This window comes from Panthera tigris, chromosome D1, assembly GCF_018350195.1.
Source record: "Panthera tigris isolate Pti1 chromosome D1, P.tigris_Pti1_mat1.1, whole genome shotgun sequence".
Classification (NCBI taxonomy): domain Eukaryota; kingdom Metazoa; phylum Chordata; class Mammalia; order Carnivora; family Felidae; genus Panthera; species Panthera tigris.
This window is the reverse complement of record NC_056669.1, coordinates 88,876,151-88,889,870: the sequence shown is the minus strand read 5'-3', so window position 1 is coordinate 88,889,870 and position 13,720 is coordinate 88,876,151. Positions and strand designations below refer to the sequence as shown.

At 47.0% G+C, this 13,720-nt stretch overlaps 1 protein-coding gene across 3 annotated transcripts in view; it reads right to left on the bottom strand.

Annotated features, from left to right (window-relative positions):
• Nucleotides 1-13,720, bottom strand: part of LDLRAD3 (low density lipoprotein receptor class A domain containing 3) — a 262,622-nt gene that overhangs the window by 233,787 nt on the left and 15,115 nt on the right. The window contains exon 1 of one of the 3 annotated variants that reach the window (XM_042957647.1): nucleotides 5,072-5,138. The exons of 1 other annotated variant lie outside the window; for it this stretch is intronic. In XM_042957647.1, the coding sequence (XP_042813581.1) occupies nucleotides 5,072-5,117 (46 nt within the window). In that variant the 5' untranslated portion in view covers nucleotides 5,118-5,138. Of the gene's footprint in view, nucleotides 1-5,071; nucleotides 5,139-13,720 lie in introns of those variants that run through there. One more of the 3 variants, XM_042957651.1, reaches the window with a different exon arrangement.

The following is a 13,720-nucleotide window of genomic DNA, read 5'->3' as shown; positions in this document are numbered from 1 at the left end:
AGGGGGGACTTCCAGGGTTAAGATTTCAACACACAACTCCCAAGGCGGACTTCTAGGCAGGGTGAACCTCCCCAGTTTCACATTCAGGGAGCCTAGAGGCTTCTGGCGTCAGCTGTCACCCTCCTCAGGGGTCTCTCCCAGGAGAACTGAATCTGCAATGTAAAACTCCCGAAAGTTTTCACTGTGGTACAAGGGGAAGCGAGAGAGAAAGGGTCAGTGCTGGGCGGTTCTAATTACAACTGTACTTTCACATTGAACTTCTGGGGCTGTGGAAACAGAAAGCAGAAACCAGATGACTAAAAGACCCCTTGGAAGGAGGATGCCATCCCAACCCACCGCATCTAGAAGATATTTTGGATGAGCAGTAACAACGCTCAAGGTGTATGGCAAGGGGGCTTGCTCACCCTAGGGGTTCCCAACCCGGGGTGGGGGGGGGGGAGGTGCATTCTGCCCCCAGAGGGGTTTTGGTATCATCTGGAGACATCTTTGGTTGTCACAAGTGTGGGAGGCCAGGAGGAAGGAGCCGCTACTGGCTAGAACCAGCGATGCTGCTAAATGTTCTAGCATGGCAGGGCAGTCCCCACAACAAAGAACAATGCAGCCCAAAAGTCGACAGAGCTGAGGCTGCGAAATCCTGCACTAGACCAACCCCATCCCTGCAATCATGTCCAGAAACTCTAACAATCCTACCTGAAAGAAACATTTGCCATCCCTAGGACGGAGCAGCTACCCAGTCACAAAAGTCCACTTCTTCTGGTAAGCAACATCAAACAGCAAGCAGGGGCACCTGGGGAGCTCAGTCGGTTAAGCCTCCGACTCTTGATTTCAGCTCAGGTCATGCTCTCATGGTTCATGAGATCGAGCCCCAAGTAGGGCTCTGCACTGATAGCGTGGGGTCTGCTTGGGGTTCTCTCTCCCTCTCTCTCTGCCCCTCCCCCACCCATGCAAGCACTCTCTCAAAATAAATAAATAAACTTTTTTTTGACTAAAAAAAAATCAAGCAGATGATGTGACAAGCAAATGCCGCATCTTCAAAGTACCTGGCTGCTTTCCCAGCAAACATTTTTAAAGGTACTCCTCAGCATCCGAGAGAGCAGATTCTTTTACAACAATTACAAAGAAAGAACAGCTCTTTTACTTACACACACACGCACGCACACGCACACAACCATCTTAAAAATCTCCTTGGAGGTCAGGTATAGGCACTGGCAGAAAAACCAGCACACTTAGGATGGCCCAACCATTTCCAAAATACTCTAAAGAGAGAAAGAAAGAGGAAAAGAGAACAAACAAGAAAACTCCACAAACAAAACAGATCCCAGAGGATCCAAAGAACAAAACTTGTCCCCAGGGGCTATCTTACAGTTAAAAATAGTTCCATCAGCCTATGGCATATAGCATCTTTTATTTTTTAATTGTAAAATACAATAAACATATAAAAAAAGGGGAATGTATACATATAGATCTCAATGAACAAAAACAACCCAACCCTCCTCACTCCCCACCCCCCCTGCCAAGTAATTACAATTCAGGTCAAGACATCCAACCATGGCCCATGGTATCTTTCCACCAAGCCTCCCCACCATGAACACAGCAAAACAGACCCGTGCTATTTTGAAAAGTTCCATCTTTCCTCAAGGATTGAGATGTATTTTCTGTATTTCCCATGAACACCAACTGGTAAGTTCAGAGCAGTGACCACAAAGCGAACAGATTTAGGGAGGAGGGGTGTTTATGGAAACAATCTCACTGACTGTTAAATTCACAAAAGCAAGTGGGAGTAAAGGCGTGGAAGCTGTGTGCATGATTCCTGCAAACAAGAAGCCAGAGTTAGAATCCAAGCGTCAGTCCTCACTCCGGCATCCTGGGTATGAATGAGTTCTCGTGAACCATAAAATGACTTCCTGCCACACAGTACCATTGAAAAAATTCAACAAGATCGTGCATTTAAAGTGGCAAGCAAAATATCTCACACGTATATGTGCCTGTCATCAATACTGGGTCCTCTTTCTCCCTGGGCCCGTGCAAACAGGCAAGGTCAAGTTTTTACTATGAGATTATTTGACTACAAACTCTCCTACTCCCAGCTTCTTCTAAAATGCTTCATGAAGGTGAGATACAAGCCCACTTTCAAGTTACCCTGGAGACTTTGGTAAAAAGGTGTCTACACCAGTCTTGGAGGCCCAGAATTGACCATCCTGCCCTTTCCTATTCACTCGGCTATTCCTCCCCAACCCATATCAAGGTCAAAGGCCTAAGTGGGCTGTCAAATAAAAACACCTCAGACCCCAGCAGGGAACCTTTGTCCCATCTCTTTGAAGAGGAACAGCAACAAGGTGTGTTTATTTGTACTTCGGTACACAGTGCCCAGTCTCATCTACCAGGGCTGGGCTGCGATGTTACTCAACTAGGTAAAAATAATAATGAAATCTACCCGCTCACACCATTAAGTAGATCTTTCCAGGAGAAAAGGTCAGTACTCACACTCCTGGGAGTACACATGGGGGGAAAATCAAGCGTGTTCACTGACAGAAGGAGAATGTCAGGGAATGGAAGCAAAAGTCCGCCCAAGGGGAGGTGGGATTGACCACCCGCAGGACACGGTCACCATCAGACACGGCTCACCATCTGTGCACTTAAAACCCAGCAAGCCCACCACAGGAAAAGAAACTGGACATTGGATGGGCTGAGTCTTTCTCACAGGATACGTTAAAACATAACAACAGCTAAAAAATCAATGCTTCACTTCACTGACACAAACAACATAACAAAGGAAGAAAAAGAAAACACATGGAGGCGTCTGGGGTTCCTGAGTAACAAAGGCCTCCGGATTGCTCTTGAGATGTCAGTGGCCTCCCAGCCCTACAAAGAAACTCGGAGTAGGGTTCAACTAACTATGACCCCAGTTTTCTTCACAGACTCTCCAAGGAGAGACAGAAATCCAAAGTTCTGGCTTTTATAATCTCTCTTGTTTTTCCCACTTCCCAGAAGAGGACCAAGAAGCTGGATATGAGATAGAGGGGTGGAGTCTCTGGTCCCACTATGAACCCCAAACTGAACCACACATGGGCTTCTCTAAGAGGCTGGAAGGCCAGGGGCACCCGGGGGGCATCAAGAAAAACGACCAGACCTGTTTCTGGTAACACACTGGGTCAACGCAGAATACATGCTAAAAGGATGATGCTTAATGTAACACGAAAAATGCACACACAACCCAACCTGCCTAGAAGTTTCTAAAGCAACAACTGTAAAGGTGATTCAAAGCCACACTGATGCAATGACCACAGGGAATGGAAAACCACCACCACGGACAGTCAGGAGGTTCTGTGACCCCCAATTTCTCCCTCCCCACTGTGACTACTGTAACGCTATTTTATACGTATCCATGTATTAAATAACCAGCATTGACCAGAGAAGGACAAAATTAACTTCACAGCTATTTTTACAGACATGGAGACTCAACCAAAGCAACCAAGTACCAACTGGGAATTGCAAAAAGTGTCCACTGAGCCACAAGCAAATCTGAGGACACCTACAAGAGCCAGCTTCCAGACTGTCCTACTTGGATGTTACCATGGGACACATCACGGCTATGCAAATGGAGAGCATGAATTTAGAGGCCCTGGAAAGCTCCCTGTTCTAACAGCCCCCACACAGGCTCATTCACACCTACCTATAGCTGCCAATGTCCCCTTGGGACTCTTTCACTGGACTGGCCTGACAGTTCAGGAGAAACAGGGCATTGTCCCCCAGACTGAGTTAAAACCCCATGGCACCTACCACCATTCCACCATCACTGGAAGGCACGGCAAACCCACAGACACCAAAACGGGTCTCCAGGGGTGGGGATGATGTCACAGGTCTGAGAGGTGGGAAAGGCTGCCCAGTGGATTCTGAGGATGACCAGGACCAGGGACTTCAAGGAAGGAGGGGGATTTCTCTTTCCAAACACACATGGGGGAGTGGGGGAGCTCAGAGTGATGTGAGCCTCAACTTCCCAACACATGAACCACCACAGACACCTCCACAGCAAACAGCTAGAAGCATCTGGGGAAATCAGGCATACATTAGATAAGTGGATAACACAAATGTCAGGCAAGCATGCTTCTGCTGAAGAAAGTTCACTGGGCCCTGTCACCCACTTTCTGGGCATCAGCTGCCCAGAAATAAACGTCAGGGGGCGGGCCAAGCTGAGGAGGGGCAGCTGACAGCTGTGGCCAGCGGGCCGGGGCAGAGGAGGAAGGGCTCCTGGGCTGGAATTCTGAGCGTGACCACATCAGCAGAAAAGTTCCAGGGGACAGCACGCTGTCAGGAAGGGAAAGAGGCTTGCTGCTTCCCAGAACCTCAGGATGCACCGGCTGTGGTGATGCCTGGTCCAAAGGGCCTCCAGATGAAGCTCGGGTGCACTCTCAACGGGCACCTCGCCAGTCTGGGCGCTCGCTGAGGAACAACTCGGGGTGGTCAGATGACAAACGTTCTGCTCCCAGGATAAGTGGGAAAGATTAATAATTCCCAGGTCTGGCCCTGCATCATCTCTCTTTACCCAAACCAAACACAGTCTCCGGAAGGAGTGGAAAGAAGCCACCATGCTACCCGCCAGACGTCCAGGGGGGAAACTGAGGCACAAGGGTGCACGCGAGGGATCCGGGAAGAGGCCCTGGGGAGGCTCGCACAGCGCCCAGCACCGGGAGCCTGGGAAGATGGGATCAGGGAAGAGTTCCCTCCCCTCCCCACCCCTCCTCCCTTCCCCAAGACACACAACACACACACGCACTGGAGCTACGCCCAATCGGGGCAGCAGCCGGGCTCTCCAGCCGGGCTGCACACAAAGCCCCGCCCGCGCGCACAGCCCTCCGCACCGGCCGGCCCGCACGCCCACACAATAGGACTGCGCGCACCCCGCCGCGGCCCCTCGCCCGGGTCCCGGCCAGCCCGGCGCCGGGGGCCGCCCTCCGTGTACACTCGCCCGGGAGACGCAGCCGGGCCGCGGGGAGGGCGCGCGATCGCAGCCCGGCCGCCGCACCCCCGCCCCGCGCCCCGCAGGAAGTTCGCCCGACGCCCTCCGACTCACCCGCGGCGCTGCTCAGCAGCAGGCACAGCGGCCCCAGCAGCCACATGGCGCGGCCGCCGCTCCCGCTGCCCGGCGCCGTCGCTGCCCCCGCGGCCGCGGCGCTGACCCCGCCCCTCGCCGCGCCGGCCCCGCCCCCCGCTGTCCCTCCGCCCGCGCGCCCCGCCCGCCCCGGCCCGGCCGCCGGCCGCGCTCAGCCAAGTTTTGCCAGCCCCCGCCGCGCGCGCCGTCCGCGCCCTGTCCCGCGTGCCCGGCTGCGGGGGCCGCCGACGGGGCTGCGGAGCGTCCGGCCCCCTTGGCCTCGCCGCCTCCCGCCTGGGCTTCGAGGCTCTTCCAACAGCCCGGGCTCTGTTCTCTGCCCCCTCTTTTTCCTCCTCCCTTAGCTCCTCCATCCTCGAGGATGCGGCGCTCACCGCCTTCCAGACCCAAGCTGGAGTTCTTGACTTAACTATAAAATTAGTTCACTCCAGGGAGAGACAGAAAAAGTTTGGAAGAAAGGACCAAATATTATGAGAAAATATGCATTTTATTTTTAGTAGCAAGAGCAGAATACCGCGACCAGTGCTTCTCAAACTGTAATATGCATTGGACACTCGGGATTCTTGTTAAAATGCCGATTCTGACTCCGTGGGTCTGAGGTGGGGCCGGAGATTCTGCTTTTCTAACAAGCGTCTAGGTGGTTCCTAGACTGACATCTGAGAACCACAAGTGGAGTAGGGAAGCTAACACCTTTAAGAGTTATTTCATCTGGATCTTGTCTACCTATGCCCAGTGGAACACTGGGGCCCCCATTTGCGGAAAAGAAAAAAAAAAAATGTAAAGGCCTACCCAGATGCAAACTGAACAGCTGCTCAAATGCAGTTGGAGCTCCGAGAGGCGCTGGTGAAAATTGCCAAAGGGTTTTAGATGGTGGAAGAATGCTGTGGCACTTTTGCGCCCCACCCTCCACCTCCTGACCCTCCCCAAATATGTAAAGTTGTGTTACACGATCAACATGCAGAGTAGTCCTGCCTCTCCATAATCAAGATACAGAGTAGTACCTCTTCCCCCAACAAGTTCACCGCTCGCCCCCCAAAAAATAAAAAAACGAATACAAACAATTGCCCAAAACTGGATATAATTTATACGTCCATCAACTGGTGAATGGATAAGCAAATTATATCATGTAATGAAACATGAGTGAATATCAAACGCATGCTAAGAGAAAGAATCCAGCCCCAAAGGGCACATTCTGTATGATTCCATTTATAAGACCTGGGAGGAGGAGGGAAGCTAAGCTATAGGGACCAAAATCAGATCAGTAGTGACCAGGGTCTGGGGCTATGGGAAAGAGATGGGTGCAAGGGGCACAAGAGAATATCATACATTTGTCAAAACATATGCAACTGCATCCCTAAAAGGCACACCGAAGACGGGCGAATTGTACTGTGTATAAGTTGTACCTGTTTGGAGGAGTCCAGAAGGTGTGGGTGCTGGGACAACTAGCCAGGGAGATTATAGCGGGGGTGCCGGCATCACTTTGGGGGTGCACTGGAGGCAAGCTCGAGGATGCTGAGGTTCAGTGACTTTTTCATTGTTAACTCTAGTCTAGAAACGTGACAGCTCAAGTGGATCAGGTCAAAATTTTAAAACACCAATGACAGTTCAAAGTAATGAGAAAATAATGTGATGTGATATAGGAAAGTTTAGCAAGTTCCACACTACAAAGTAGTGTGTCTAGTGTGGAAAATATAAATAAATTCTCCAAAAAATTTAGCATTCAAGGAGTACATCCTGGGATCTGTGAACACTAGAGAGACTATCCCATGGGCTTCAGGGAGTTTTAAAGCCCCTAAAATTGCATGCAAAAAAGGTAGAGGTGGGATGTGCATTTTTTCCGGGAAGTCCCTAGCTTTTGATAATGATACCCAAGAAGGGGCTCCTGGGTGGCTCAGTCAGTTAAGTGTCCAACTTCAGCTCAGGTCACGATCTCACAATCTGTGAGTTCGAGCCCCACGTCGGGCTCTGTGCTGACAGCTCAGAGCCTGGGGCCTGCTTTGGATTCTGTGTCTTTCTCTCCCTCTGCCCCTCCCCTGCTAATGCTCTGTCTCTCTCTGTCTCAAAAACAAATAAAAACATAACAAAAAAATTTTTAAATGATACCCAAGAAGGTAAGTAATTTCTCCTCCAGCTGCTCGTTTTCCTCCAAACCTTAGGAATATAGAAGGGCAATGGACCTGACCCACTGCTAACGATCTTGTTTCCTTAGGTCCCTTTGGGTCCATGAACTTTGGGAATGATTTAGTGTACATTGCTTACTCTCCACCTCTCTCTCTCTCTCTCTCTCTCTCACACACACACACACACACACTCACACACACTTCTTTTAAGTGTACTAATGTCTTTGAAATGATTTGAAGAAATGTAAAGCCCTCTTGAAGTTCAATTGTTTTTATACTGAATCACTCCCAACCTCCTCACCATATCTGTTGGGACAGGCTGTGAAACCATTCTTTATACTTCATTATTCTCCCCTTTCCCAGTTCTTAAAATCCCATCAAAAACACAGGGCATTCTGTTTCCGGAAAACACGATAGGTTCTAATGTTAGTTGTTCAGGTCTCAGAGAAGCAGTTGCAAGTCTTTTTCTTACGCTTGGTTTAATAAAAATCAAAACGATATTGCATTTGTCTCTTATTTGCCAAGTGATACACTCTGTCCTTGTATTTGTGCTTCTGACATGGGTTCCCATTGCTGACAAAGAAGTGAAGGGACTTGGTCCCTCTGCGGTCATCGGTATAATCTCCACCACTCCCTACATTTTTGTATCACTCCTCAAAGCAGCTCCCAGAACATTACAGGTGAAACAGCACTGCTGGGCTTGAGCTCAGGTGTTTGGGATGTGCTCCCATGCTCCTCCCACTTGTTCACACTAGCTCTATGACCTTGGGCAGGTTATTAACCTCTCTGAGTCTCCATTTCCTTGTGGGTAAAACAGGCATCATATGAACACTTGGAACTTAGGGCTGCCTTCAAGATGAAATGAGACAGTATATGTAAATTCTTTGGCATGGTACCTTGCATATAGTAATTGCTTAAGAAAAGGTAGCTGCGGTTGTGGTTGTGGTTCATATTACAAGGTAGCTGGTGTGGCGGCCAGTCTCCAAGATGGCTCTCAAAGATCCTTGCCTTCTGGTATCCATGCACTTGTACAGTCTCCTCCCCCACAGAATGGCCTTTATGACCAATGGATACTGTAGAGGGGTCGCTGGGGAACCTCCAAGGCTGGGTCACTTGGGTCATAGCAGTTTCTTCCTTGTGTCTTAGATCCCATGCTCTGGGGGAAACCAGCCGCCACACTTAAGCAGCCCTGTGGATAGGGCCACATGGGGATGGTCTGAGCTTCCTGCCAACTTGCCAGTCATTGGACTGAACCATCTTGGAAGTGGAACCTTGAGCCCCAGTCAAGCCTTCAGATGAAAGCAGTCTTCGTGAGAAATCCTGAGCTGGAGCTACCCAGCCACTCCCAAATTCCTGATCCGCAGAAGCCATCAGAGATCATAAATGTGTATTGCTGTTTTAAGCTACTAACTTTCAGAGTAATTCACTGTGTAATAATAGGTAACGTGTAGGATTGACATCATGGTTCTAAAGGATGCTTTAAATGAAGTAATACATGGGAAACACTTAGAATGTTGCCTAGTACATAGCTAAGCATTCGATAAATATAAGTTTGGTTGTTATCATAGTTGGTATTTCTATTATTGTCATCATCACTACCTTTCTTCCAAAGCATCTAAGATTCGGGCCTGTCAAATTTCAAGAAGACTCTTTCAAACTTGAAGAAGAGTTGAAACCATCAAGAGGGTTGAAGAGGAAGAACTAAAAGGACTAAGGAAAAACTTTATTTACAAAAAGTTTACTGCAGGGGCACCTGGGCAGATCAGTCAGTTGGGCGGCCGACTTTGGCTCAGGTCATGATCTCACAGCTTATGAGTTCGAGCCCTGCGTCAGGCTCTGTGCTGACAGCTCAGAGCCTGGATCCTGCTTTGGATTCTGTGTCTCCCTCTCTCTCTGTCCCTTCCCTGCTCACGCTCTGTCTCTCTCTCAAAAATAAATAAACATTAAAAAAAATTAAAAAACAAACAAAAAGTTTACTGCAAACAAGGAGTAAGCAGCAGAGAAGTAGCTTCTCAGGCAGAGAAGTAGCATGAGAAGCTTCACTTCCAGAGTCACCTCTGTGGCTCATGGTTTTTCAGGGGCTCCATATCCCCTGGTCTGCAGTGTTCCTTTGTTTCGTGTGATTTCCATTCCTCTCTCTTGTATGTGAAGAACACAGAAATTCACTTGAGGATACAGCCAAGGAAGAAGGCTTGTTCCACTTCAGACTGTAGTGGGTGGTAGAAACTGCCTATTGAGAGACTATCTGGTGGAAAAAAGCCACTATTTCCTTCCTGAAAAACACCACACACACACACACACACACACACACACACACACACACACACACACACACTACCCCCAACATATAATCAGGAGAAGGCCACAGAGTCAAATGACTGAGGGAATAGGCTTGAGGTGGCTCGATACACTTGAGCTCCTAGTCCTACCAGGAGGCTGAGAAAGTCACTTCATCTGAGCCTCAGTTTCCTGTGAAATGGGTATAATAGTTGCACCCAACCTCCTAGAATTGTTGCATAAAGCGAAAGGACCCCCACACATTCCCTTAGTTATCTGACGAACGTTTGCTGAGAATCATCTCTGTGCCAAACACTGCTCTAAGCTCTGGATTGCTGCAGTGGGCAAAACCATGGAGTCCTCGTGGAGTCCACAGTCTACGTGGGGAGTTGGACACACATCAAACCGACCAATGAGCGAACGGCATAACGTCTGGTGTCACAAGGGTTATGGGACGCATTTACCAGAGCTCCTGACTCAGAGCTCTGATTTCTTCATCTCTTCTGACTTAGGACCTACATGTGAGGGGGAAGTAATACCAGGAAACGTGAAGGTTAAAGCTTTAGGAATTTGTGGCAGACAACCTCCCAGATGGCCCCCAGTGATGCCACTTCCTCATATTCACATTCTGTGTCATCCCCTCCTTTGGGTGCTGCTGGACTGGTGACGTGACTCAATTCTAACAGAACACTGCCACATGTATGGGATGTTACTTCCAAAATTAGGTTACAAGAACACTTGGCGTCCTATCCTCCACCCCACCTTCTGTCTCTCTGTCTCTCTCTCTTGCTTGCCAGCTGCCATTTTGTGAACTGCTTTATCGAAAGGCTCAAGCGTCAGGAAACTGTAAAAATGTCCAGGCAACAGCCAGTGAGGAACTAAGGCCCTGAATCTAACAGTCGACAAACAACTAAATCCTGCCAACAATCATATAAGTGCGCATAGAAACGGATCTTGCCCTAGTCCAGGCTTCAGATTAGACCCCAGCTCTGGCTGACAGCTTGACCACCATAAACACTGACTCAGTGAACACTTAACATCATTGAATCTTACCCGGTCCCCTGAGGAAGGCAGTGTGAGAGAATCATCACTGATCAAGTGTCTGCTTCAGACATTGTACATTTATGATAACATTTATCTTCACAATAATCTCTGAGTTAGATTTTTAAATTTCTTTTAATGTTTACTGATCTTTGAGAGAGAGAGAGAGAGACAGAGTGTGAGCAGGGGAGGGGCAGAGAGAGAGAGGGAGACACAGAATCTCTGAGCTGTCAGCACAGGGCTCGACACAGGGCTCGAACTCACAAACTGCGAGATCATGACCTGGGCCCAAGTCAGGCACTCAACTGACTGAGCCACCCCGGCGCCCTAAGGAGTTAGAGATTGTAATCCTCTTTTCACAGATAGGGAATCTGAGTCCCAGAGAATTTAAGAGAGTGGCTCAAAATAACCCAGGGAAAACTGAGGTTCAAAGTCAGATCCTTTTGGTTCCAAAGAATTTCTACAACACCACACCAAACCTTACTGCCTCCTAAAACAAAAAATCCCCAATTCATAAAACCCAGAATGTGTTTGCAGCTTGAAAGATACTGCGCTCACTAGGTAAAGACGCTCAGCACATCCAATAGAACTTGATTTCTTATGTAATACAATTCAGCTCCTAGAAAACTTTTCTGGATGCATCTAATTATTGTAGTTCCCAACACCACCCCTCAAAACAATGCTGAGCAGGAGAGGTCTCCCAGCTAGAAATTAAATCATCCCCGAGCTGCCAAATGTACATACTTTTTTTTTTAAGTTACCAGGCTAATCTACAGAAAAATCCTGCTGGGAACCAACAGAATTCTTGTAATTCATGTTTAATATAGTCCCTAGCTTACAGAAGAGACATCTATTGACATTTCCTAATGAAAATGTTGCACCATCTGAAAAAAAGGATGAAATTTTTACCCCTCCTTTAAAAGAAAAAAAAACCATGCAGCTTGTTATTTTAATGCCTCAGTTTTACTGCCCCTTGAATGAAGTTGTCTACACCCTTAAAAGGGTGATTTTTCACTTGTGACCAGTCCTGGAACCAAGAAACAATTATATGAAAACAAATTTAACCTTCAATTTATCATCAGAGCCATTTTGCCAGTTTTCCTAGCAGGCAACATTTTTTTTTTCTTTCTCAGTGGGAAAGGGAGAAAAAGTGGATTCATTAAACGTGTAAGCCTATCATGCTCACAGGGAGAAGTCTGCTTAGGATTCTCTCTCCCTTCCTCTCTGTCCCTCCTCTGCTCGCTCTCTCTCTCTCTCTCTCTCAAAATAAAAAACTTTAAAAAAGCGTAAGCCCACTCTTGGCATATTAATTTGAGGGGAAAAATTCTCATAGAATTATATACATCTACAGCGTCCAGTGTGGTAGCCATCAGCTACATTTGCCTATGTGTAGCTGCATTGCCAACTTGAATGAGGCTATTCTGAGTTATGATCTCCCCAGGTACAAAACGCAAACTAGATTTCAAAGACAGCACAAAAAAGAATGCCAATGATCTCAGTAAGATTTATGTTGATCATATGTTGAAATATAATATTTAGATATATAGAAGCAAATAAAATAAAGTTAACTAACTCCACTGGTTTCTTTCTGCTTTTTTTTTTAAATCTTTTTAACGTTTATTTTTGAGAGAGAAAGAGAGAGACAGAGCGTGAGCAGGGGAGGGGCAGAGAGAGAGGGAGACACAGAATCCAACGCAGGCTCCAGGCTCTGAGCTGTCAGCACAGAGCCCGATTCAGGGCTCAAACTCACAAACCATGGGTTCATGACCTGAGCTGAAGTCGTAGGCTTAACCGACTGAACCATCCAGGTGCCCCTCTTTATGCTTTCTTAATGTGGTTGCTGGGAAAATGTTAATTTCATATGTGGCTTGCATTTGAGACTCACAACATACTTCTTTTGAACAGTGCTGATGTAGACAATAGTTTATTTGGTAAATAAACACATGATCTACCGCTGTTCCTTGTGCCACAGTTGAATATAAATCCACTTGAAGATCACTCACTTAGGAAGAACTTTTTTCTTTCCTGTTTCTCCAACTGAATGATTCTGCCTCCAGAGCCTGTTGACCTTATATTCTAGACATCCAAGTTAATTGATATAAAAGCGATTTTAATATCATAATGTCATAATATCAGTAGGACAAATGTACCACAGGGCCAAGAAGGGAGGGGAAGAAATGAATAGAGAAGAGAGAAACCATCTTTTGAAATAACATGAACATTTGACACTTGAATTCTGAAAAGAACCCAACACTGAATAAGATTCCCACTTTCAGTAGGGAAATTTATAAAGTAATTAACTAACAAGGCAAAAGTCACAGGAGATATTCACTCAGTGACAAATGCCAAGAAAATGATTCCAGCATGCCTAGGTTTGATTACCTTCCCCAGGTAACTGACTTTTTTTCACAAACAGGTAAGCAGTAGATTTTAATTAGAGTACTCACAAAAAAAAAAAAAAAAAACCATCTGGAAGGTAAATAGATTTACATTTTTAATCGGACATTATTGGAACATTTTCCCACACTGTGAAAACTCTGTTTTAATAATTTAAGTTGTTTTGCTCAGAGTACCTCAGCCTACTTCTTTGAAACACCTCTTCATTTCACGCTAGATTCTTTGGGCTTGATTGACTTTAATGTTTAAAAGCTTAATTCCGAGAACTGTTTCACTGCCTGATCGGGGGCTGCTGCTGTGTGGGTTTGTAGTTCAACTTGGTTGGTGGGGGGGGGGTTGTGCAGAGAAAATGGTTTTTTTGGGTTTCTTTTTTTTTTTTTTTTTTTGCATTCTTCAGTGAATTCTCACACCCAGTGTGGAAGGGAGAGAACAAAAAGGACCAGGAAGGGAAATTTTTTACAATTTCCAGAACCCTTCAGCATACGTATAATGAAAACACAGTAGAATTGCAGGTTTTGTTGGCTTCTGTCAGGCAGTAACCATACCTCCTTCAATGTAGCTAGTACTTTCTACCCCATTGTTCAAGCCAGAAGTCAACATGGCCCCCTTGCATTCCTTCACTCCCCAACATGATCAGTTACCATGATTTGTATATTCTACCTACTGAATGTCTATTGAATGCAATTCACCCCTTCTCCTTCCCTCCTGCCCCTTCCTTACCTGAGACCCCCATGTGTCTCTGCCTGGGTGGCTTCAACTCTCTCCTAACTAAACTTTT